Raw genomic sequence first — 21,691 nt, 5'->3', positions numbered from 1 at the left:
CAAGGTAGCCCAGATGTTTTAGACACAGACTACCAGTGTACATGGCTTTCTGAGAAAAAAAACCACACAGACGGTCCTTTGGATTCAGCCAGTATAGCTCTACCTGGCTGCCTTAGCACTTACTGAGCTGGAAATTTGGAAAGCAATAAGCTGCTAAGGATTATTGCAATAGATTATATCGGGGGGGAAAAAACAAAAAAAAAACCCTGCTAAAATATTTTTAAGTGGAGAATATTGGTGGATAATAAAAGTAATCAAGGTGCTGAAAATATGGACATTCATTCATTATTTTTCAATATATAAACTGTACTTGTCTGCACCATTCTCACATAAAGGGGAAAAGAGACAATTACCCATGATCAAGAGGGAAAAATTACAACTCTTGTGGGCATTTTCAGATTTTGAGCCAAATTTTCCTCTGTGCTAGACTTAATCAAAACTAACATTGAGTTAAACTGAGTTACTATGGATTTATACTAATGCAACTGACTGCAGAGTTTAAACCTTTGTGTTTAACATCTTAACTATCATGTTAAAGATATGAAATGGATTTACAGTTCAGCTAAGTTGGAGAACACATACTTGGCACAGTTTCTAAATATTCACAGGGGCTGATTTTATAAAGTTGGAACCCACTATTTTATCCAATGAGTGAATATCCAAGAAAATCATGTTCTCTACATTATATAGCAATTACTGTAAGAACAGATGGGTTTTTGATTCCATGATGATGGCAGGAAATCAGAAGAGGAGGCAAGGACAAGTTGCCATTAATCTTACGTCAAACCCATTAATGACATCCGCCATCCACTTAGGAAAATGCAGTAAGACTTGTTTTCTCTAAACTGCCATCTGGCATCTGCTGGACAATACAGATAACATGTTGAATGCCAATGTAAATAGTTGGGGTAATTTTTTACTAAAGAGGCACATGTTGCAATACCTGGATGAACTATACTGTAGGCAGGAGAATGATGCCCTGATGTGTTGGAAAGATCTGTTCTGAATCATAGATGGCTCATGCCATAGGAAATGGAAAGATATAGGCTGGAGACACAGCCGTGCAGTAGTGGCTTCAGCTCATTAGAGAGTTCAGTTATGAAGAGATGCTAATAGGGACTTTTAAGAAGCATGATAACTATAGACATAATTTTGCCTACAAATCACATATGTAGTGGCTGTTACAGAGGTTATGAGGCTTCTCAAAACAATACAGTTGAAGAAGGAAAACATTTTTATTACTAGGAAAAATTATATATTCCGTGCATTCATGTTGCACAAATTATATACAGTATTTGAGGTGCAATCCAACAACTACCAAAACAAAAAAATTAAATCAACTTGGAAGATATAAAAGTAAGGTAAGAATATTAACCATGTTCAAATGAAACCCAGGGAAGGACATGAAATAGAAATAACTTTACAGTGACTAGTTAACTGATACGGATTTCCACACAATTATAGATGCAAACAAATGTTATTGGCAGTAAGTTTGCTAGCAAATTGTTTCAGACACTGTATTGTGTGGAGGGATGTGTGTAATAAGTGCAAAAATCATAACTGTACATTGGAAGGCAAAAACTCAAAATTAACCCGTGAAATTAGAAAGAAGAAGAGAACAAGGGGAGTCTAAAATACTCCATTCGAAGTGTTGGAAAATTCTACCATTTATCACGTTTCATCTCAATAGTAGATCGGGGTCAGCAACCTTTCAGAAGTGGTGTACCAAGTCTTCATTTATTCACTCTAATTTAAGGTTTCATGTACCAGTAATACATTTTAACATTTTTAGAAGGTCTCTTTCTATAAGTCTATAATATAGAACTAAACTATTGTTGTATGTAAAGTAAATAAGGTTTTTAAAATGTTTAAGAAGCTTCATTTAAAATTAAATTAAAATGCAGAGCCCCCCGGACCGGTGGCCAGGACCCAGGCAGTGCAAGTGCCCCTGAAAAACAGCACGTGTGCCATCTTTGGCATGTGTGCCATAGGTTGCCTACCCCTGTAGTAGATGATACTTTGAAAAGTTAGGCCACAAACAGACAGTTACTGCAACAGAACGCTTAGTTTGGCGAATTTGTTTTACTGGCTTTAAGAGATTCAGAAGAAATTTTCAGTAACTGGGGTCTCAGTATAAGAGAGACACTCCTAATAATCTGCAATTTAGTGTTTAAAAGTGCATCTTATTTCCACAAGTACAGATTCTCATCCAATTGTTCACACAGGCCCAAATCCAAAAAAGCAATTAATCACATTATGTAATCTTGTTTTAAAATAGGCACATGCTTAACTGTTTTGTTGGATCTAGGCCTTAAAGGCTGTAAAAAGCTACCAACCCAGCACCTACAGTTCAAAATGGAAAACCCTATTTACAACTTCTCTTGAAGCCTACAGCTCACTACTAATTACCACAGACTTTATTCTCTGAGAATTATTAGAAAGATGGAATCATCTCAAACAAGCAACTCAGATATTTTAATACATATTCAGATTCATTTTGCTTTAACCCAAGAAGGGGAACACCCAATATAGTATAGCACAGTAAAGCACACCATGGAGCATTAGAGAAAATTTTGCTCCATTTTTTCCCCCCCCCCATGTCTGGACACCAGATTTTGCGTTAATGGAACAGATTATCTTACTTTCAACTGAACACATTGTAAAAGCGTATTTGTTAAGAACAAACAATAGACATCTTTTCTATACAAAGAAATTTATAAAATGTAACTAGAGGAGCGGAAAGACAGATACAAAACAATAAGAGGGGATAATGGACATTAATTTCTCAATGTACAGTTATATATTAGTTTGGAACTATTAAGTGCTTAGTGTTATTCATCACCTGTACCCTACAGCTCCTGGACCCATCCATGTTCCATGGGTCCTAGCTCTGTTACTTTCTGACTGTTATCCTCTTACATAGCATCCTCTGGTAGTTCCATATCACCAGTCCTTTCATACTTCTATTTAAAATCCCCAAGCCTGCTCTGTTGACTGTTTATTACCTGCACCATTAGTGCTGACCAAACTGCCTGAAAACTCATTCATTCCACCGAAGCTCAGGAAGGAGATGCTGTCACCTGGACAACGAGAAGTGATGTGCCTGGAGAGAACAAGATGCTGACAAATTGGTTCATTACAGAGAAACAATACCCCCTCTCAGAGTTAGGTCAAGTCTTTTAATCAAAATTTAGATGCAAAAGCAACCTGGGGTCTAAGCTCAGCCTTTGGTGAATCAATGCTCCATATGACACACAGGGATCAGGACAGGCCTGGAAGGATCTTAGGAGATTCTGTACCAACGCAGAATATTGGTCCCTATAATTTGGTACCCAATCTATGGCAGTGACCTATACTGTCTTCTCACAGGATAATGGATTTCATGGATGACTAGCTACCCATGCATCCACTAGGAGACAAATACAGCTAAACAAGGATGAAGAAGATTCCCATGTTATGCACAGGTCCAACTTTAAAAAATGGAAATTCCAACCAGATCCAAATCTACCATGGATCTATTTATGTTCAATAGGGAGGAACCAACTGAGAATGTATGAGTAGGAAAGCCTGATGTTAGTGATCATAAATTTAACATATAAGGAAAAGCTTCAAATGAATAGATTTCTTTTTTAAAAAGCAAAATTTGAGAACTAAAACTTGGTAAGTGTAGTGTAATGGGAACATTAATATCCATTGTAAGTGGGAGGAGGCTAGAGAATCGTAAAAGACAACATTGTTTAAAGGTGAGACAAAAACTTGTCTTGAAAAGAAAATTGCAAAGAAGAAGAATTAACCAGTGTGACTTCCTGAAAAACTGCTTAAAAGATTGGAGAGTGAAACAACCCTGTACTGGAAATAGAGAAGGGAGAGGAAACCAAAAAAAAGGAGGGTCAATCACAGCTAGGGCTTGAAGTGAAATGACAGAGCAGCAAAAAGTAAAAGTTAATATCAGCCAAGAGATGAAAGGGGAACAATAAGGACTTTTACAAAGACATAAGAGAAAGTAATGCTTGAAAGGAAACAGACCCATTAAAGTTAATGACGGAGGAAAGAGATTAAGTTAATGACAATTCTAAAGTGATTAAGTTACTGAACATTAAAAAAAAACTTTAAATGAGAAAAAAGTGAAAAACATGGATACAGAAAATAATAAAGACCTTGTTAATAGAGATGTAGCTAAAAAGCTAGTAAGGGAATACCTTCGTGGGAGGAGTGTGGGAGGATAACTGTGCAGCTCAGCAGATAGACCCATCACTAGATCTAGGCTAACTTCCAAAATAACTTTTAAAAAAAAAAAATCATATACATAGTGACTAATGAATGATTTAGCTCTCGCAGGGGGCAAGATGCAGTGACTATGCTGATACTGCAGGTCTGTGTAATCTCCCAATACTGTTTGGTGCATTGAATGAGATTTGTAGGTAAACAGAAAACTTTAATTGAAGAACAGGTAGCCATTCTTACAGTCAGTCCAGCTCTTGCCTGGCATTTTTCACATTTCCCTATCCTGTCAAACACGGTGTTATTTCTCACCAGGTCTCAGTAGTGGGGAAAAAGAGGGCTGAAATTGCTTAACAGTACTATAAGGCAAAGCTCTTCCTTATGCTCAAAATATACTTCTCTGGAATGGCAAGTTACCGCTTTTGAGATAGCAACTGCTTCCCTGCACCAAGAAGTAAGGCAGTTACTGAAGGCCTGGGGCACCTGCCATGGCCATTTCTTGGATGATCCCAGGGGCGATACACTGGCATGATTGTGGGTCTCAGAGAGCCAGCAAGAAGTAACCTAAGTATGAATGAACTGAGCGAAAATAAACCCTATTTCCCATGCTTGCTCCTGGGGCCTTATGCCTGACCATAATAATTGTGGCATACGCACACAGCGCTGGTGCTGCATGCTACAAAATATGTATGTCCTGAACCTTTATTTTCTTTATCCCACACGTGGCTAGCCTTTGACACATTTTTTTTTGAAACTCAGATCAATTTCTTTACTTGGGTGATGGCCTTACCTGCCAGTTGCCTCATGGTAGGCTAGCTCCAGCAGCTCAGCAGAGGAGTGCGTCAGATCCCGCTGCCCGTTGCCCTGCATTTCTGCCATGTTCTGACGAGTTTGGTGGTGGATCTGGATTGCTTCTCCTGATGGACCTATCCAATTATATATTTATCAGTCTCACCCAATCTTCTCCTGTTGCGTTAGTTTTCCCCAATTCACCCCCAACTCCTTCTCCACAGCAGAAGCACCACTAATAGATACGGAGCACTAAAATGCCCCTTAGAAATTTTGTAAGACACAGTCCTCTCAATCTGCAGGAGGTATCAAATGAAGTACTGAAGATTCCCGTTCTAAAATACATAGACATACTTTTTGGAAGGCCTTTTTACAAGACTCAAGGAAAGCTGCGCATAGTTCATAATTTGAATCTCAAACCTGGAACATAAAGGTGTGCACTTCCATAATAATTCGCTTATTGAGCTCAGTCACAGCCCCTCCAGAATCTCCTGTCTAGTAAAGGCCACCAGAAATTCCCATCTGCTGCAGACAACAAAAAAGGAGAACTCTGGGCTTCCATATCCTCCGTCTTCCACAAACTTGCTCCATGATATTCAAGCACTGAAGACACCAGCAGATGACAACATTCCCAAGAGACAATAGGGCATCAGGTTGTGTCAGTTCTTGGCTCAGTCCCCATTGTGCTGCACTCTACCTCAGAAAACCAGAACAGTTCACTCTGCCAGCTTATCTAGAGGGGTGCCCTCCCCATGTTAAAGCTCAAAAGCTTTGACAGTTTCAAAAAAACATACTATAACAAAGACTCACCCACAGGAAACGTGTGCATCCAACGCCTCCTATTGGATGTGAGTTTCATGGGCATGCGGGATGGCGCAAAGGGATTTATTAATGCCCGCTGTGGTGTATACCCCCCAGGACGAATGTGCAGCATGGATTCTGCACTGCCTACATGAAACCTCCCTGGTGCACTGGAGTCTCGTTGCTGTGACTCTAGCATATTCTCAAGGACATCTGCAAAACACAATTTTCAGTTAACAGAAGACCGAACGAGCCACACAAAAGAAGGTACACTACTTAGTAAAATAAGAGCCACTAGGACAAGTGGGGACGGGCAGAGGGAGGCTGAAGGAGGCAGACGGCACTAATCCAGAAATTACACTATAAATCGGAGTCCAGACAAGACAGAACCAGGATTTTCTGAATTTAAAAGCATTAAAGTAGGAAAGCCAGAGAGGAAGCAATTTTTAAACAAGCCATGAAGAACTGTTATTTCTTCCTGTTTTTCAGTAATAAACAGGGGGTTCTCACCCAGAACTCTAGACATTCCTGACAAGTTATAACAAAATATTGATGATGAAGCAGAAATTTAAAGAGAGCAACTGCAGTGAAGTTATAAGAGATGGGACAAAGGGGAGATCTAAGTACTCCATTTTTTAAAAAATGGGCAGTTTCAACCATTGAAAGAAGTGGCAGGAATCATTAAACTAGAGCATGCTTTCACCACTGGATACAAGATCTTGGTGAGCTCAATTAAGTCACTACTATCTGATGCACAGCACAAAAGCATTTATTTAGAATTAAGTGTAAATGAAGGAAAGAAATGAAGTATGCAGGAGAAGGAAGTGTTGAGGATTGGAGAACACAGAAGAAGTGTCTTAGACAAAGGCAAACAGGGCACCTAAGAGAAAGTCAGTGAAGAAGTTAAGAATACAAAAAGGTCCAGACTATGCAAGAGGAAACTCAAGGCAATAAAAGTGTGCAGTGCAGAGGAAACTGCAAACAACAATGAAAGAGGATATTCAATAACGAAACAGAGTTCCCAAAAGCCGTAAAACAAAAGATCCAATTAAAGAAGAAAACAGGTGTGACAGAAACAGAAATGGAAGAGCTAATAGAGTACATCCTGGGCATAGTTATAGCAAAAAATGTGAAGGGGAAAGAAGAGGCTTAAGACCGTACCCATATGGGGCAGACACTCCTGTAGTGAGGCAAGAGGGATAGTTTCCAGATTACAGAAGATGACATACACTGACATCCATCAGTAGGAGGAGATGGGCTCTACTGCAGAACTCTTAAGAGCCCAATGATAGCTATCTGGCTCTTATAGAACACTTTCCACCTATAGATGATGAAGTACATTACAAAAGGTAAGTATCAATTATCCCCAGTTTACAGTGGGTAAACAGACTCAGAGGGGAAGTGACTTGCCTAAGGTCACATAGTTGGTCAGTGGTAGAAATGGGGAAAAAGTCTTTGACCCCCTTCCTCAGCCCAGTCCCCCAGATGGTCTCCTTAAAAAGTAAAGCAATATCTGAAATACAATCATCTTGATTTATACATTGCTTGATATAGGGAAAGTACTGGAGAACTTAAGCAACAAAAGCAGTAGTACATTTTTAATAGGACAGTCGGCAGTTACAGGCCAGCATGTCCAACTCCTTTCACAGGGCAGATACTGGTGTCAGATGAGATGGCAAGACCGCAGTGAAAAGGAAAGCACAAGCAGCCTTCATTAAGAGCAGATTGAGTGAAAAAAAAAAAATCAGACTGATTTCTTCTAAAGAGCATCAAAGTACCGGTGAAAGGTGGACAGAGTGCAATTTACCTAGATTTCAGCAGGGCTTAGGAGAAGGTACCACATGCTGTCAGTGAATGAAATTAATAAAAAGGGCAGGCACCAGTGCTAACATGGCAAAATGGCTCTGTTAGCTGGCAGGAGGAAGGATCAGAAACTATAACCAGAAAGTTATAGTTAATGACAGTAAATCCTCATGGAGAGGAGTTATAAAGGGGGTCCCACAGGACCCACTGCTGAGAGCAATTCTATTATACAGATTCATAAGTGGCTTGGAAAATGGAACATCAGTTGCACATATCCATATTGCAGAGGATCCAAAGGTAGGAGGGGTCACAGAAGAATACAGATCTCTTAAAGGAAGATGTTAACAGCGAAGGAAACTGGGCAGATCAGTGTCAGTGCCTATACAGGGTGAGCCAATAAGAACACACAAGGGAACTGGACAAGTATAAAGGGAGAGACAGTACTGAGCGCAGAGGTGTGCATTGCTGATAAACACATTTCCAAAGCTGTAACAGGAATGCTGATGCGAAAATTTCCCCCTCTGTGTTGCTCTGGAAGTGACTGACATGAACTCAAGACCTCTCTCTTCCTACCCCACAACCAATGGGCACAGCAAAGGGACTTCCCCATCTCCATTCGTGCCTCAGTCTGACCTCGGGTGCTGGTGTAGCCCAAGGAGCTGCTGACTTCGTATTGGTGCAAATGAGGCCGTGGGATCATCAAGATGTTGGAGATCTTTCCCAGGGAGCTGTCATCGGAAGCTTGGCTCCTCACCTCCTCTGGGAGCAGGCTGCGGCTCTGCACAGAAGGGCTGGACGAGACATCATAAGAGCTAGAGCTCTTCCTGGTGCGGCTCTCTCTCTCCCTCGCAGACCTACTGAAGGATACATAGGTTCAATAGCACTGAAGTGAAATCCCACTTCCTGGGCAAATCAAGAGGATCCAACAGCTTCCCACTTATCCAGGAACCTGTAGACTGATAGCTGAATCCAAGCCCAGTGGTAAAGGGTTAGTGTCACCATCTTTGAATATATGAGTGCAATGGCACATTTGCCTTCCCTAGCTAGCATATTAAATAGTTATCCAACAACATAGGATACCGAACACTAGAAATCTCCTAGCTAGGCAGCAGTGCTCCAAAGGGAGCCTGCTCAGCACCTCCCACAGTTCTGCAGCCACCCATGGCATTGACAGAATTTGGAAGGAACCAGTCCCAGCCCTACACAGCTAGAAAACCAGACTGCCCAGGGAGTTCTAGAGTGCCCTTAAAATTAAATTAAAGGTCTTTAAAAGGTACTGGCATCTTTCCAAGCTGAACTCGATCAGCTCAGTACATGAGGGAATGAATCCATGTATGCAGATGTTTGTGTACAAAGCTCCCCTATATAATGCCTCCTAAGCCCTGAAGGAAAGATATAACTGATGACACTCTGAAGCAGCCCCATTAGGCCCGTTTTTGTGAAACTGCTCCTGGAACTTAGGGAGATTGAATGTAATTGGCCAAAAAAAGCATTTGGCCAGGACATCAGGATGAACACCCTATCAAAGTTTCAGTGACCCCATGGTCATAGCTCTATTTCAATTTGCATCCAGAAATTAACACTTTCAGTTGTTCAGGGATTCTACACCCCCTACCCACTCTGTTTGGTATCATCTCAGAGGACAGAGCACCACTCTCTGAATGACCATTTCCACTTCCAGCAACTCCGATGTGTTCCTCAAAAGTCATCCAAGTATGAAACCAGCCTAACCATGCCTAGCTTGCAAAATCTGACAGGAGCACAGGAAAAGGAGAAATGGCTACAATAATTTGTTTGAACAAGCAAGCAAAATTTAAATTGGATGGAAATATATTGATAGTTATTCCTTTTACTTGCCCCCATAGCATTAGTGTGGCTTCACAGTAGTATGGTGGGAAGGCCACCAGCAGGAAGGTCACTGATACCAGCAAAAAATATTAGTTCTAAACACTATTCTCAGACAAGTTTTAAGCTCTTGGTGTTTAGCCTTCCCCATCTTTCCCAAGAGCATTTTATACAACAGCAAACACACAGAAGTGGTGAAGCTGAACCAGAATCAGTTTGCTTGAAAGCGTCTTACCTGAAAGTGGTACAGCGCTGGGCTCGGGATGGGCCAGGCAGTCTGAACACTTGGGCATCATAGCCATCATAATCAACTTGAATGGGAAGGGCATTCTCAGCATCTTTAGGAGCCCCTAATGCTGGAACACAGAACATTTAATTCTGGAGTCTCATTTATAATTACTGTTTAAGCTCTGAGATTGCTGGACAAATTATAAGCAGCCAGCTATCACTTCAGAGACAAGGAATTGTCCCCAAATATATGGTAAGGAACCGCATAGAAGAGTCTTGTGTATAGAACAACTGAACCAGATCTATTAGCTCAACTGGGAAAGCAATCACCTAGGAATCAGCAATTTAGACTCACTATTAACTCCTCCCTTACATTCAGTCATTCGCAGACAAGTCTTCCTATTTCTATGAGGTGTTGTGACCACCTCCAAATCAGGACGTGCAAGTTTGCAGAAGACCTCTTGTGTAAGGACAAAATAATTACCCCTTCTGTTCATATGCACATTCCTGAAAAAAGGTGGTACTGAAGTATGAAAACCCAGAGATTATGTAATTCTGTATATACGGCATTGCCAGCACTCGACCACGGCAGTCAAGGCCCATCCTTCCCACGAGCCACACTGCTAGAGGGCCAAGGCCTATAAATCAACTTGACACTATCTCCTCTAGCCATTGACAAGCAGTCAGGGCTAAGAACCTACCCCATTGATCACATACCAGGAAGTCAGATTAGACACCTATACCAGCATCCCAGGACACATGAGTCTTGTTTTCTGCCTTTTGCCACAATTATCCCCTTTTCAATCCCATCAATAGTGGTTTCATTGCAGTGTCATTGGCTTGTTAGAGCCATTTATTGTTTTTTTAAATCAACTGGGTCATTCCAGTACTGAATTACTCACAGGGGTCTCGACCATTTTTCACTTTCTCTGTCAGCAACTGGAGGAGCAGACACAGGAAATGTGATAAAGAAAATAAAACAGGTTAGCATGTACTAAGGAAATTTGACCCCACAGTGATGGAGTGTCAGACTTAATACTTGGTATCAGACTGCAGGGTTTATTCTGCTGACTCAAATCAGGCAGCCAGACCATCTCAGTGATGCAGAAGTTTGATACCCAGTCACAACCCCCAGAGACATTTTTCCTCCTCCTCCCCAGTGTCCCTTCTCCCTCCCAAGACAGACGGAGGCTTTCTAATGTAATAATTATGTAATAATTATGACAGAGCTAGTAGCGGGCTTTGATGCCTGGCACCAAAAAGAATTACAAGTATTTTTGAACGATAAGAAGACAGGGGTTCCTTTAGGTCACAACTGAATTAGTATGGACTGTGGAAAAGATAAGCACTGAACACCATGCCTCAGCTAAGGAGGCAACAGTTTGTCCAGATGACAGGAAGAGATCCCAGCAACCAGCCTACCTTCCTTCCTGCCAGTTTAATCCGTGGGGTGAAGCTGTTACATAGGAGCTGGCTTTTGGATGTGTAGAAACTGGAAAGGAAAAACATAAGCTTGTTTAGTTAACTTTTAGGAAATAGGCATTTTAAATAAAAGTGTTGAGTTTCGTTTATTTTCTGCCGGTACAGACTGGGAAAAGGGAAGAATTTTGAGCCAGGCTCTTTCTGGAAAAGAGATGAAGTAGACATCAGGAAAGATTCGGATAGATGGTTACAAAAGCACTTTAGTTCAAGAAAAAGTTGGAATCTATAAAGGCCCCGGCCTTAGACTCTCAAATGCAACTTAACCCACAGTTCACCTCAATAATCTAACAATTGAACTCTCTCATTTCCTTCCTCTTTCTCCAGAAAATTGTTCACGTCCATTAACTTTTGCAAGATGTGATGCTACGTGCCATTGGTGACTCTCTCCCTAATTTACTTAGCCCCTAATGATCTCACCATAATTGTTTATAAGCTGCTCCCATCTGAATTTGCAACCAGTCAACTATTTGCGATAATGTGCATCTTGCCGTAAGAAAAGATTCAGATGAGAAATCCTAGAGCACTCTTTCATATAAGGCAAAGAACTGATGAGAAGATCAATCTATTTGGAAGGACAGAATATGAGCAATCTGTGTGAGTGATCAAGACACCCAGGCATGCAGAGACATGAAGAGGAAACTTGCCTCTACTAGCAGCAGCTATATTGATATTGTTGAATGTGTGCACGTGTGGGGGGGGGGGGGGAGAGGAAGGGGGGATAATTCAACCTCTGGCCCAGCCTCTTATGAAAACAGAGAATACGGTCAGAGTACTTAACAAAAAGATACTTGAAATAATGAAATATAACTATACCATGGCCTGGTGGTTGAGAACATCACACTTATAGGTCTCAGTGTTTCACTAGGATCATATACTTGCTCCAGTCTTTACCCACTTCAGACCCATTTTCCTTACCCGTAACAGCTTATTCAGGATTTACTCCTGAGTTGGTAGAAGTGATCTGACTAGTCCATTCTGATTTCCATAACTTCCTGCATTTGCCCAAGCAAACTTCAAAGACAGAAATGAGTCTGCTGGACATGGAGCCTCAGAGCAAGACTCCTTCCTTTACAAGTTGCTCTATAACCTTCAAAATTTTGTATGTATGCACTTTGCTTTACTTGTGCTTTGCATGCTGTGACAAAGTTCCTCCCCTACCTTGGTGGGTCTTGCGCTTCTTGGCAGATTTGCTCGCCTTGGAGCTTCACGGCAGCCCTCAGCTTGGCCGTTTTTCTGAACGCACAGTCCAGGTCAACTCCTCCTGTGTCTGACCAGGAGTTGGGAGGATTCGTGGGGAACCTGGGCCTGCCCTCTACTCCAGGTTCCAGCCCAGGGCCCTGTGGAATGCAGCTGTCTAGAGTGCCTCCTGGAACAGCTGTGCAACAGCTACAACTCCCTGAGCTACTTCCCCATGGCCTCCTTCCAACACCTTCTTTATCCTCACCATAGGATCTTCCTCCTGGTGTCTGATAATGCTTCTACCCCTCAGTCCTCCAACAGTCCACATTCTCACTCTCAGCTCGTAGTGCCTCTTGCTCCCAGCTCCTCACACGCACACCACAAACTGAAGTGAGCTCCTTTTTAAAACCCAGGTGCCCTGATTAGCCTGCCTTACTTGATGCTAGCAGCTTCTTGATTGACTGCAGGTGTTCTAATCAGCCTGTCTGTCTTAATGGTCTCCAGAAGGTTCCTGATTGTTCTGGAACCCTCCCCATTACCTTACCCAGGGAAAAGGGACCTACTTAGCCTGGGGCTAATATATCTGCCTTCTATTACTCTTCTGTAGCTGTCTGGCCCGACCCTATCACAATGCATAGAAACTAACAACATGGAATGAAATGAAGACTTCAGCAGGTCAGTGGAGAAGAAGAACATGCAGCATGAAGGCTCAGCACTAGCTGATATTTACCTATAACCCTAACAACACACCTACCTATGGTTTATCCAGTGTGGAATATTGTAGTCATCTCCTAAGCGAGAATCTCCAGGACCACTGCGATTGTGCAGCTAAAAGAAGAGAGAGTTCACAGGTGCAATAATCACTGTGAGTTTTGTCCAACTAGTCTCATAATAAGCAGCACTTTCAGGGGAGCCAAGATTCTGTTACCTTGAAGAGCGGAACAGCATGCAGTGGTTGCTCCCCCATGCACACTAAATCTACACCAATCCCTGAAAACAAAGAAATGAAGGGGTCAAGCCACATATTATCCAGAACTGTTGCTGCTGGCCTAATCCAAACAGGACACAAGTCTGAGTTAAAGTTACATAAATCTGCTGTATTTGAACCAAATTTTTAAATCTGATTACAATAAACTGCTAATGATCCCATGCTTTCTTTGCATTAACTACTGAGAAGCAGAAGCAGCCTTCTTTATAAGCAGGCTGCTCTTTCTCATCTAATCTTTAACACAATGGATTTGCTTCCACAACAGTGATCTGCAATGCCAAAAAATGATGGAGAGCATAGGTGTGCCCAGATGTTGTTATTGCTGTGGTTTACCTATACAGCATGCAGGAAGGGAGATAGGAAAAGTTTCCCCCATGACAAATGCATATCAGATAAAATTGTCTTTCAACAGAAAGTTCCTCATGGCCTGATTTTAAGAAGTGCTGAGCACTCACAAATCCCAGTGAAACTAACTGGAGCTGCAAGTGCTTAGGACCCCTAAAAATCAGCCCATTATTGCACTTAATATGGAAATAAGTCTTCCAGCTATAAACAATCATTGAGATGGATACAGGACTTTGTGATGGTGACTTTTGGAGAGCTAAGGTTGTTTGCATACATGGAGGTTGTAAAACATTGCCAGTTCGTTATGAAAACTATTTTACCATTATCTATCATGCGCTGTTTGGTCAGGATCATGAGGAGACGGTCCACTTCAAACACACCCACCCCAGGTGTGATAACCACAGACATCTGTCCAGTCCGGTCAAAGTTTCGGTTTATGTAATGCTTGTCAAACACTATGAGATAAATCAGAATCAAGGAACAGACATATTTTAAAATAAAATTATGTTAAAGTTTTCATAAGCGCTCAAGAAATAAACTCACTACTGATGGTGCTAGGAAGCAACCTTCCCCAAACACAGGAGTGCAGCCAGTTAGTGCCTACAAGGCCATGACCAAAAATGTTTGCACCCTGATTTTCAAAGACATGGTAGATTGGCAGTAGAGTTACGCAGAAGGGCACAGATGATGGGTGTAGGCATCTATATACATGGGTGCCTGTCCTGTCAGCTAGAGTTTGCTTTACTGCCACTTACACAAGATGTCAATGACAGTGAACAACAGGATCAAATAGTATGATATGCCTCTTTACAAAAAAATAAAGCCACTGCATTATGGTGACTGGAGGACTCTGATGTATAGAAGCCACACCAATACACATTTAGACAAAGGAAAATTAAATATTTAATGCAGACACAGCTTTGCAGTTTGTTCCAAGAACCTAAACTGTCCAGCTTCAGATCTTTCATCTTTAATATCAGTTCTCACTGAAATAGATACAGACTAGTTACTGTTGAATGAAAGAAGTGACAACTTAAATAGTTTTCCCCTCCTTGCTTTCACAGGTTAGTGTTAGGCAAGCAGCACTCCACAGAAAGCTATTGGCTGTAACTCTCTGTGGTCCCACCTCTCTGTACTTTGCACAAATTTATGCTTCATTACTCACCATTGAATGAAAGATTTATGGCCTCCAGGTAGTTCCCTTGTGCTGAGGTAGAATTATACCCTGGGGGGAAGCCATCTGGACAAGAGATTGAAAGAAGTAATTTTTTATTAAATTATTATTTTATTAAATTATTAAATTTATTTAGTAAATTTTCATTTTTAATATAGGCAGACAAATGGACACTTCCTATACTTCAGAGTTATTCCCACACCTCTCCCCTATGCAGAATCACAACCTGCACTTCCTAGGCCACCTCAGACAGAGCCACAAGAAACTGGAGGCAGCAAGACTGTCATTTGTGGCATAAGCATTGGAACAGGCAACCTCAGTGTAGAGTGTTGCTAGACGGAGAGCTAGAAGCTTTGCAGCTAAGTTTCACTTAAAAAAACCACCACTCCCTGTCTTCCCCCCGGGGAAAAAAACCCCCAAAACACCTAAGGAAGATCTCCCTACCTGCCTGCTCCAGTCGCACCAGCACCGGGTACTGAATAAAAAGTTTTTTAATGGTCACAAGCAAGGACGTCCACTCTTCTCGTCTCTCATTCTGAACTACAACCCTGAAAGGAACACAACTTTTGAGAACCATGGAAGGAAGGAGAGCACGAGGCTTCTCAGATGAAGTTTTAAGAGGCAGAGAAGGATGCACAAGCTACAGCTTGAGGAAATGAATGATAGAGAAGAGAGTGAATACTTCTGCAACTCTGTCTCCAAGGTGAGATAGCTACCACACATCTTATTATGTGTATTGGTATCCATTCGTACCCACAATGTGCCAGGTGCTGTACAAACATCAAGGCAGGCAAGGTCCCTGCCCTGAAGACCTTACAATCTATGGCTTATACAAGATCTTACATTATAGCCTACATGTAGGACAGAAATATAGTAACATGTTCTATGTTTAATATGGAAAAGCATCATTTCTTTTTAAAGGAGGAACTGGCATTCCAAGCTGGACCAACTTTACCAGCTGGCGAAAGCTTCAATAACCATATCCCATCCTGATCAGTAGACACAGAACTTAACTGGAAATATAATCAAAGTTTCAGCACTGGCAACCCACAAAGGGTTCACCTGTCCTTTGGCTACTCAAAAAAGTAAAAATTCTAAAGACAGCCAAGTCTTACATAAAATGCTACCATCAGCACTACAGAGAAAGCCCTAAAGCCTCTGAAGTTTGTCACTGATTTCTATAACTAAGCAGCAGTATGACTGTGTTGTGTACCATCCACTCAGAAAGACAATTCAGCAAATGTGAGTGTAGGGAGAACTGGTCAATATGCGAGGACTCAGAGAGGGGTGTCTCTCATTGTGCTAAGATCTTGCCCTTGTGATGTATTCTAGCAAGAAATGGGTCTCATTAATAAGAATTACATATGTGTTTGTTCAAAAATATCCCCTAAAACACAAAACAGTCACAGGGGAAAATATACTTGTAGAAATCTTCATAAAATCTTCCCTCGTGATCCTGCCGAATTGAGGCACGGTATATCTCAGGAAACTCATCTGAAATGGAGAGGAAAGCAAGGATGAAGATGGTTCATTCAGAAATCTGAAGGGGGTCCCAAAGGCTTACTCCCCTTTTTAGCCAAGGGAAGTTATTGCTAGAGCACATCTAAATCTGTAAGAAAAACTTCAGATCTCTCTGACAATATTAAATTTGGTTTAAAAATGAAGTCACAGGGGTCTTTCTACAAGAGTGAGTACTTTGGGGACAATTTGCATATATGCTCTTGTCATAAAAATAAAGGGAAAATCCCTCCTGGCCAGAGGCAAAACCCTTTACAGGTGAAAGGGTTTTGCTTTTCAAAGGGTTTCACCTTCCCTTTATTTTTATGACACGCCCCCTAAATCACAGATAGGGTGAAAACACTGGCTGTGATTTCTTCCTGGAGCTCTAGGAGAAAACAGAGTTAATAAGACACATGCACCTCTAAATATACTACCAACTGTATAAAGATTAACAATATTTTCCACATCTCAAGGACGATTTTAACCAGTTGATTCTGGGAAACTTTCACGGGAGAGTGCATCAGCCACTTTGTTAGAAGCTCCTGAGATGTGTTGGATGTCGAAATCAAAATCTTGGAGAGCTAAACTCCACCAAATAAGTTTTTTGTTATTTCCCTTGGTGGTATGAAGCCACTGTAGCGCAGCATGGTCAGTTTGCAGGTGGAAACGCCGTCCCCAAACGTATGGGCGTAGCTTTTCCAAAGCGTAGACAATAGCTTAACATTCCTTTTCACTGATTGACCAGTGGCTTTCCCTCTGAGACAGCTTCTTGCTGAGAAACATGACAGGACGGAACTCTTGATCCGGTCCTTCATGCATTAAGACTGCTCCCACACCACGCTTGGACGCATCTGTAGTTACTAGGAACGGTTTGTCAAAATCTGGGGCCCTTAGCACAGGGTCAGACATGAGTGTCGCTTTAAGCTGATTAAAGGCCTTCTGACACTCTTCAGTCCACTGAACTGCATTTGGCTGTTTCTTTTTGGTTAGGTCTGTCAGTGGGGCAGCGAGGTTATCTTAGCTTCTTAACCCTTTACAGGTGAAAGAGTTTTGCCTCTGGCCAGGAGGGATTTTATAGCACTGTATACAGAAAGGTTGTTACCCTTCCCTTTATTTTTATGACAGCCCCACATCCTTTCATGTTAGGTTTTTCCTTAAAGGATTCACATAGGGACTGATCAAGCACCCACTGTGTTTGGCACGGACTCCTTTGGACAGAGAGTGCATCCACCTAACACAAAAAGGGCAGCTGTGCTCACCTTTTGAAATATACTTGAGTTACAGTACAAGAAAATAAGGTTCTCTGCAAGTTTACAGATACTCTGATCCCTTCTCATCCCCACCATTTCCGAGGATAACAAGGACTTAACAGAAATTATAAAAACAGACTCAGAGTTGTGCAAGTTGTACATATGCAATTTTGAGGACTGTACGTATCTCCTGAAGCATCCACGGTCACTGATACTCCCTGCGTAACACATTCTTAATGAACTCCAGAACACAGCACCCAATAATGGAATTAAGTTTCTCATTGGCACAAACTATTGTTAGCTAACACCAGCCTCTAAGAGATAAGGGGGACAGACTGAAGACAAGAGTATGGAAAGGTGGGGCAGGAGAAGGAGGAGAAATTATTATTCAATAGCTTCTTACCTATGGATTTTGCTTCATAAAAAGTTCGAGAAAATAGAACCACTGTCACCTCATGGCTACAGTTCTTCTCCTGTTCAAGAGGAATAGAAAGAAGTTGGGGGCGGGGGAGAAGAAAAATAGTTCTTCTCCCTGAAATCACACACTCATCAGTAAGTGACTAATAGTGCACACATACAAAAGAATAGGGAGCAGAGATGATCACAAACAAAAGGAGAGCAAACACTGATACACCTGTAATCAACAATGCACAGGGCTTATATGGCTGTACAACACTGCTGTGTAGGTCCTGTAGTGCCAAGCTAGTAGAAGGGGGTAGGAGGCATACTACGCACCATTCTCTAAGAGGACAACTTCTTGCCAATGCAACAAATGGCACTAATGAGCTGTAGAGAGCACCTGAACCAGATCTCCCAGTCTCCCTTCAAAACGGAAATATGGGCCCAGGTGAGGAGTTGAGAGAAAGAAATACTGAGATATCCAAGAGGATAACCAGAGGGCAACTTCTCCTCCTCTTCCCCCAGTCCCAATATTAAAACAAACTATACTCACATCTCACAGTTTCCAGCTGCATAAAGTCTTACGTGGCTCCTATCAGTTTCATAACATTGCCAAAAAGCAGCACGGAGATAAGACAACCCTAAAGTGTACACTTCTCGCGTCCTGGACTCCTGGCAATGTCAGACACACTTTGCATGCATTTGACATGTTCAAGATTTAGGGCTCTTGATTATTTAAATCTACCCTTGCCCTCTAATTTGTTGATTTGACATTCACCCCTATCTTAAGTGTCTTATTCAAGATTGCTGTGATTTCCTTATTTAAACTAAACTTTTTCGTGCCAGGGCCCTTGTTTGTGAAGGTCCATGACTAAGGGAGTCATGACCACTGGAAATTACAACTGAAGACTCACTAAATGTGTAAAAAAATCAGGGTCTTATCTTTTAACTTTGAATAGCCGGCTTGTGGCTCTTTTTAAAGAGGATATCAGCACATTAGATAAACAAGTGATACTGGAGAATGGACAAATACATGGGATGACTTGTTCTTTTAGAAGCAGGCTCTATACGAAACTGCAACAGTACCTTCCATTTGGTGAAAAGATCAGCAAGGAAACCGTTCACAGCTTTCTCAAAGTACAGGTCCCCTGCAAAAAAAAAAAAAAAGCAGCACAAAGGTATCAGAAAGCTGCCATTATTTTTATTACACACGCACCCACACACTTCCCTGTTTTGAGGTAAACTTATCTTGAGGGTTCCAGTACAAAAAGTTGTATTAGGATCAGGGCAGCCCACCTTACAGGCATTAAGAGTCACTGCTGATGTTACCAGAGAAAGGAACACGACAAACAACAACAAGCAGGGCTAAGGTTTTAGATGATGGGAAGAAAAGCACAACTTTGGTGTCAATAGCAACTGACCCTAACTTCATATTTCCAATGCATTGTCTACGTACAAGGCAGGACATTTAAATCAAGTACGTGAGAAAAAAAGTTATCTACATACCATAGATGTCAAAATCCCACATTTCACAGCTCATCTGGATACAGATGTAAACCATGGCTGAAGTTGAGCGGAACACCACCTAACGAGGAGTGAGAGATAGTGTCATGTGGTGACATACCTGCTGAAGGCTTCATAAGGTTATTAACTAGAAGGAAGCTGTTTAGCTCCTGAGCAGTTATCCCAACATTCTCTAACATGGGCATTAATTATTAAGCTACACATAAGCTCCGCCTACATAGACTGCACTACAGTAACCTCTGAGGGGTTTGCTTTTCAAAGTCCTGTGTAATTCTTAATATAGTTGAACTCATTGCACTGGAGAGTGTTAATCGTGTGATTTCTGGAATTTGTTATTCTCCACATCCTTCATAGCCAGCAGCATGTGTCACCATTAATTTGTGAGTGAGCAATAATGAAAAGGAACTTGCAAGGGTTTCACTTAAAGTATTTGTTGGTGAATGGGGCAGCACATTGTCCTTTGGTAAAATTCCATTTTGTTCAGAGTTTACATTTCAGCGTCTCTGTTATATTTTCTGCCAGTTCAGAAAACAAAAAACAAATAGTTAATGAAAACTTTCTGTTAGGGCTGTCAAGCAATTAAAAAAATTAATCACGATTAATTGAGCTGTTAAACAATAATAGAATATGATTTATTTAAATATTTTTGAATGTTTTCTACATTTTCAAATCTATTGATTTCAATTACAACACAGAATACAAAGTGCACAGTGCTCACTTTATATTTATTTTTGATAACAAATAAAACATTGTAAAATTTTAGAGCCTACAAGTCCACTCAGTCCTTCTTCTTCTTCAGCCAATCGCTCAGACAAACAAGTTTGTTTACATTTGCAGAAGATAATGCTGCCTGCTTCTTGTTTACAGTCACCTGAAAGTGAGAACAGACGTTTGCATGGCCCTGTTGTAGCTGGTGTTGCAAGATATTTACATGCCAGATGCACGAAAGATTCATATGTCCCTTCATGCTTCAACCACCTTTCCAGGGGACATGCGTCCATGCTGATGATGGGTTCTGCTCGATAACGATCCAAAGCAGTGTGGACTGACGCATGTTCATTTTCATCATCTGAATTAGATACTAACAACAAAAGGTTGATTTTCTTTTGCGGTGGTTTGCATTCTGCAGTTTCCGCATCAGAGTGTTGCTCGTTTAAGACTTCTGAAAGCATGCTCCACACCTCGTCCCTCTCAGATTTTGGAAGGCACTTCAGATTCTTAAATCTTGGATCGAGTGCTGTAGCTATCACATTGGTATCTTTTTTTCATTTTGTCACATTTGCAGTGAAAGTATTCTTAAAATGAACAACTTGTGCTTGGTCATCATCTGAGACTGCTATAACGTGAAATATATGGCAGATTGCGGGTAAAACAGATCAGGAGACATACAATTCTCCCCCAAGGAGTTCAGTCACAAATTTAAATAACACTTTTTTTTTTTTTTTTAAACAAGTGTCATCAGCATGGAAGCATGTCCTCTGGAACCATGGCTGAAGCATGAACAGGCATATCAATTTTAAGCGCATCTGGCACGTAAATATCTTGCAATGCCAGGTATAATAGTGCCATGTGAATGCCTGTTCTCACTTTCAGGTTATATTGTAAATAAGAAGTGGGCAGCATTATCTCCTGCAAATGTAAACAAACTTGTTTGTCTTAGCGATTGGCTGAACAAGAAGTAGGACTGAGTGGACTTGTAGGCTCTAAAGTTTTACACTATTTCGTTTTTGAGTTCAGTTATGTAACCAAAAAAACCCTATATTTGTAAGTTGCACTTTCATGATAAAAGAGATTGCACTACAGCAGGTGTTCTCAAACTGTGGGTTGGGACCCCAAAGTGGGTCGTGAGCCCATTTTAATGGGGTTACCAAGCCTGGTGTTGGCCCTGGGCCCCAGCAAGTCTAAAGCCCAAGCCCCACTGCCCAGAGCTAAGGTTACATGCCTCCTGCCTAGGGCAAAAGCCCTTGGGTTTCAGCTTTGGCCGCTCACCTGCGGCGATGGTGCTCGGGTGGCAGGGCTTGGGCGGGCTCGGTCTTCGGTCCCCCTTCCTGGGGTCATGTAGTAATTTTTGTTGTGTGAAGGGGATCACGGTGCAATGAAGTCTGAGAACTGCTGCACTACAGTACTTCTATGAGGTGAATTGAAAAATACTATTTCTTTTAT

The 21,691-nt window shown here is 41.5% G+C and overlaps 1 protein-coding gene across 14 annotated transcripts in view; it reads right to left on the bottom strand.

The window, feature by feature from the left end:
* DEPDC5 (DEP domain containing 5, GATOR1 subcomplex subunit) overlaps positions 1–21,691 on the bottom strand; it is a 65,425-nt gene that overhangs the window by 35,691 nt on the left and 8,043 nt on the right. For 9 of the 14 annotated variants that reach the window (XM_073312467.1, XM_073312466.1, XM_073312479.2 and 6 more), the window contains 16 exons: positions 19,511–19,589; positions 19,091–19,152; positions 18,009–18,078; positions 16,277–16,349; positions 15,300–15,403; positions 14,847–14,921; positions 14,002–14,136; positions 13,277–13,338; positions 13,103–13,176; positions 11,110–11,179; positions 10,590–10,626; positions 9,695–9,815; positions 8,248–8,471; positions 5,821–6,024; positions 5,012–5,147; positions 3,006–3,103 (listed from right to left, as the gene is read on the bottom strand). In XM_073312467.1, coding sequence (XP_073168568.1) covers positions 3,006–3,103; positions 5,012–5,147; positions 5,821–6,024; positions 8,248–8,471; positions 9,695–9,815; positions 10,590–10,626; positions 11,110–11,179; positions 13,103–13,176; positions 13,277–13,338; positions 14,002–14,136; positions 14,847–14,921; positions 15,300–15,403; positions 16,277–16,349; positions 18,009–18,078; positions 19,091–19,152; positions 19,511–19,589 — 1,624 coding nt within the window. Of the gene's footprint in view, positions 1–3,005; positions 3,104–5,011; positions 5,148–5,820; positions 6,025–8,247; positions 8,472–9,694; positions 9,816–10,589; positions 10,627–11,109; positions 11,180–13,102; positions 13,177–13,276; positions 13,339–14,001; positions 14,137–14,846; positions 14,922–15,299; positions 15,404–16,276; positions 16,350–18,008; positions 18,079–19,090; positions 19,153–19,510; positions 19,590–21,691 lie in introns of those variants that run through there. The other 5 variants (XM_073312469.1, XM_073312474.1, XM_073312471.2 and 2 more) reach the window with 2 other exon arrangements.

This window comes from Lepidochelys kempii, chromosome 15 (genome assembly GCF_965140285.1).
Source record: "Lepidochelys kempii isolate rLepKem1 chromosome 15, rLepKem1.hap1, whole genome shotgun sequence".
NCBI classification, from domain to species: domain Eukaryota; kingdom Metazoa; phylum Chordata; order Testudines; family Cheloniidae; genus Lepidochelys; species Lepidochelys kempii.
This window is presented reverse-complemented; position numbering and strand designations above follow the sequence as displayed.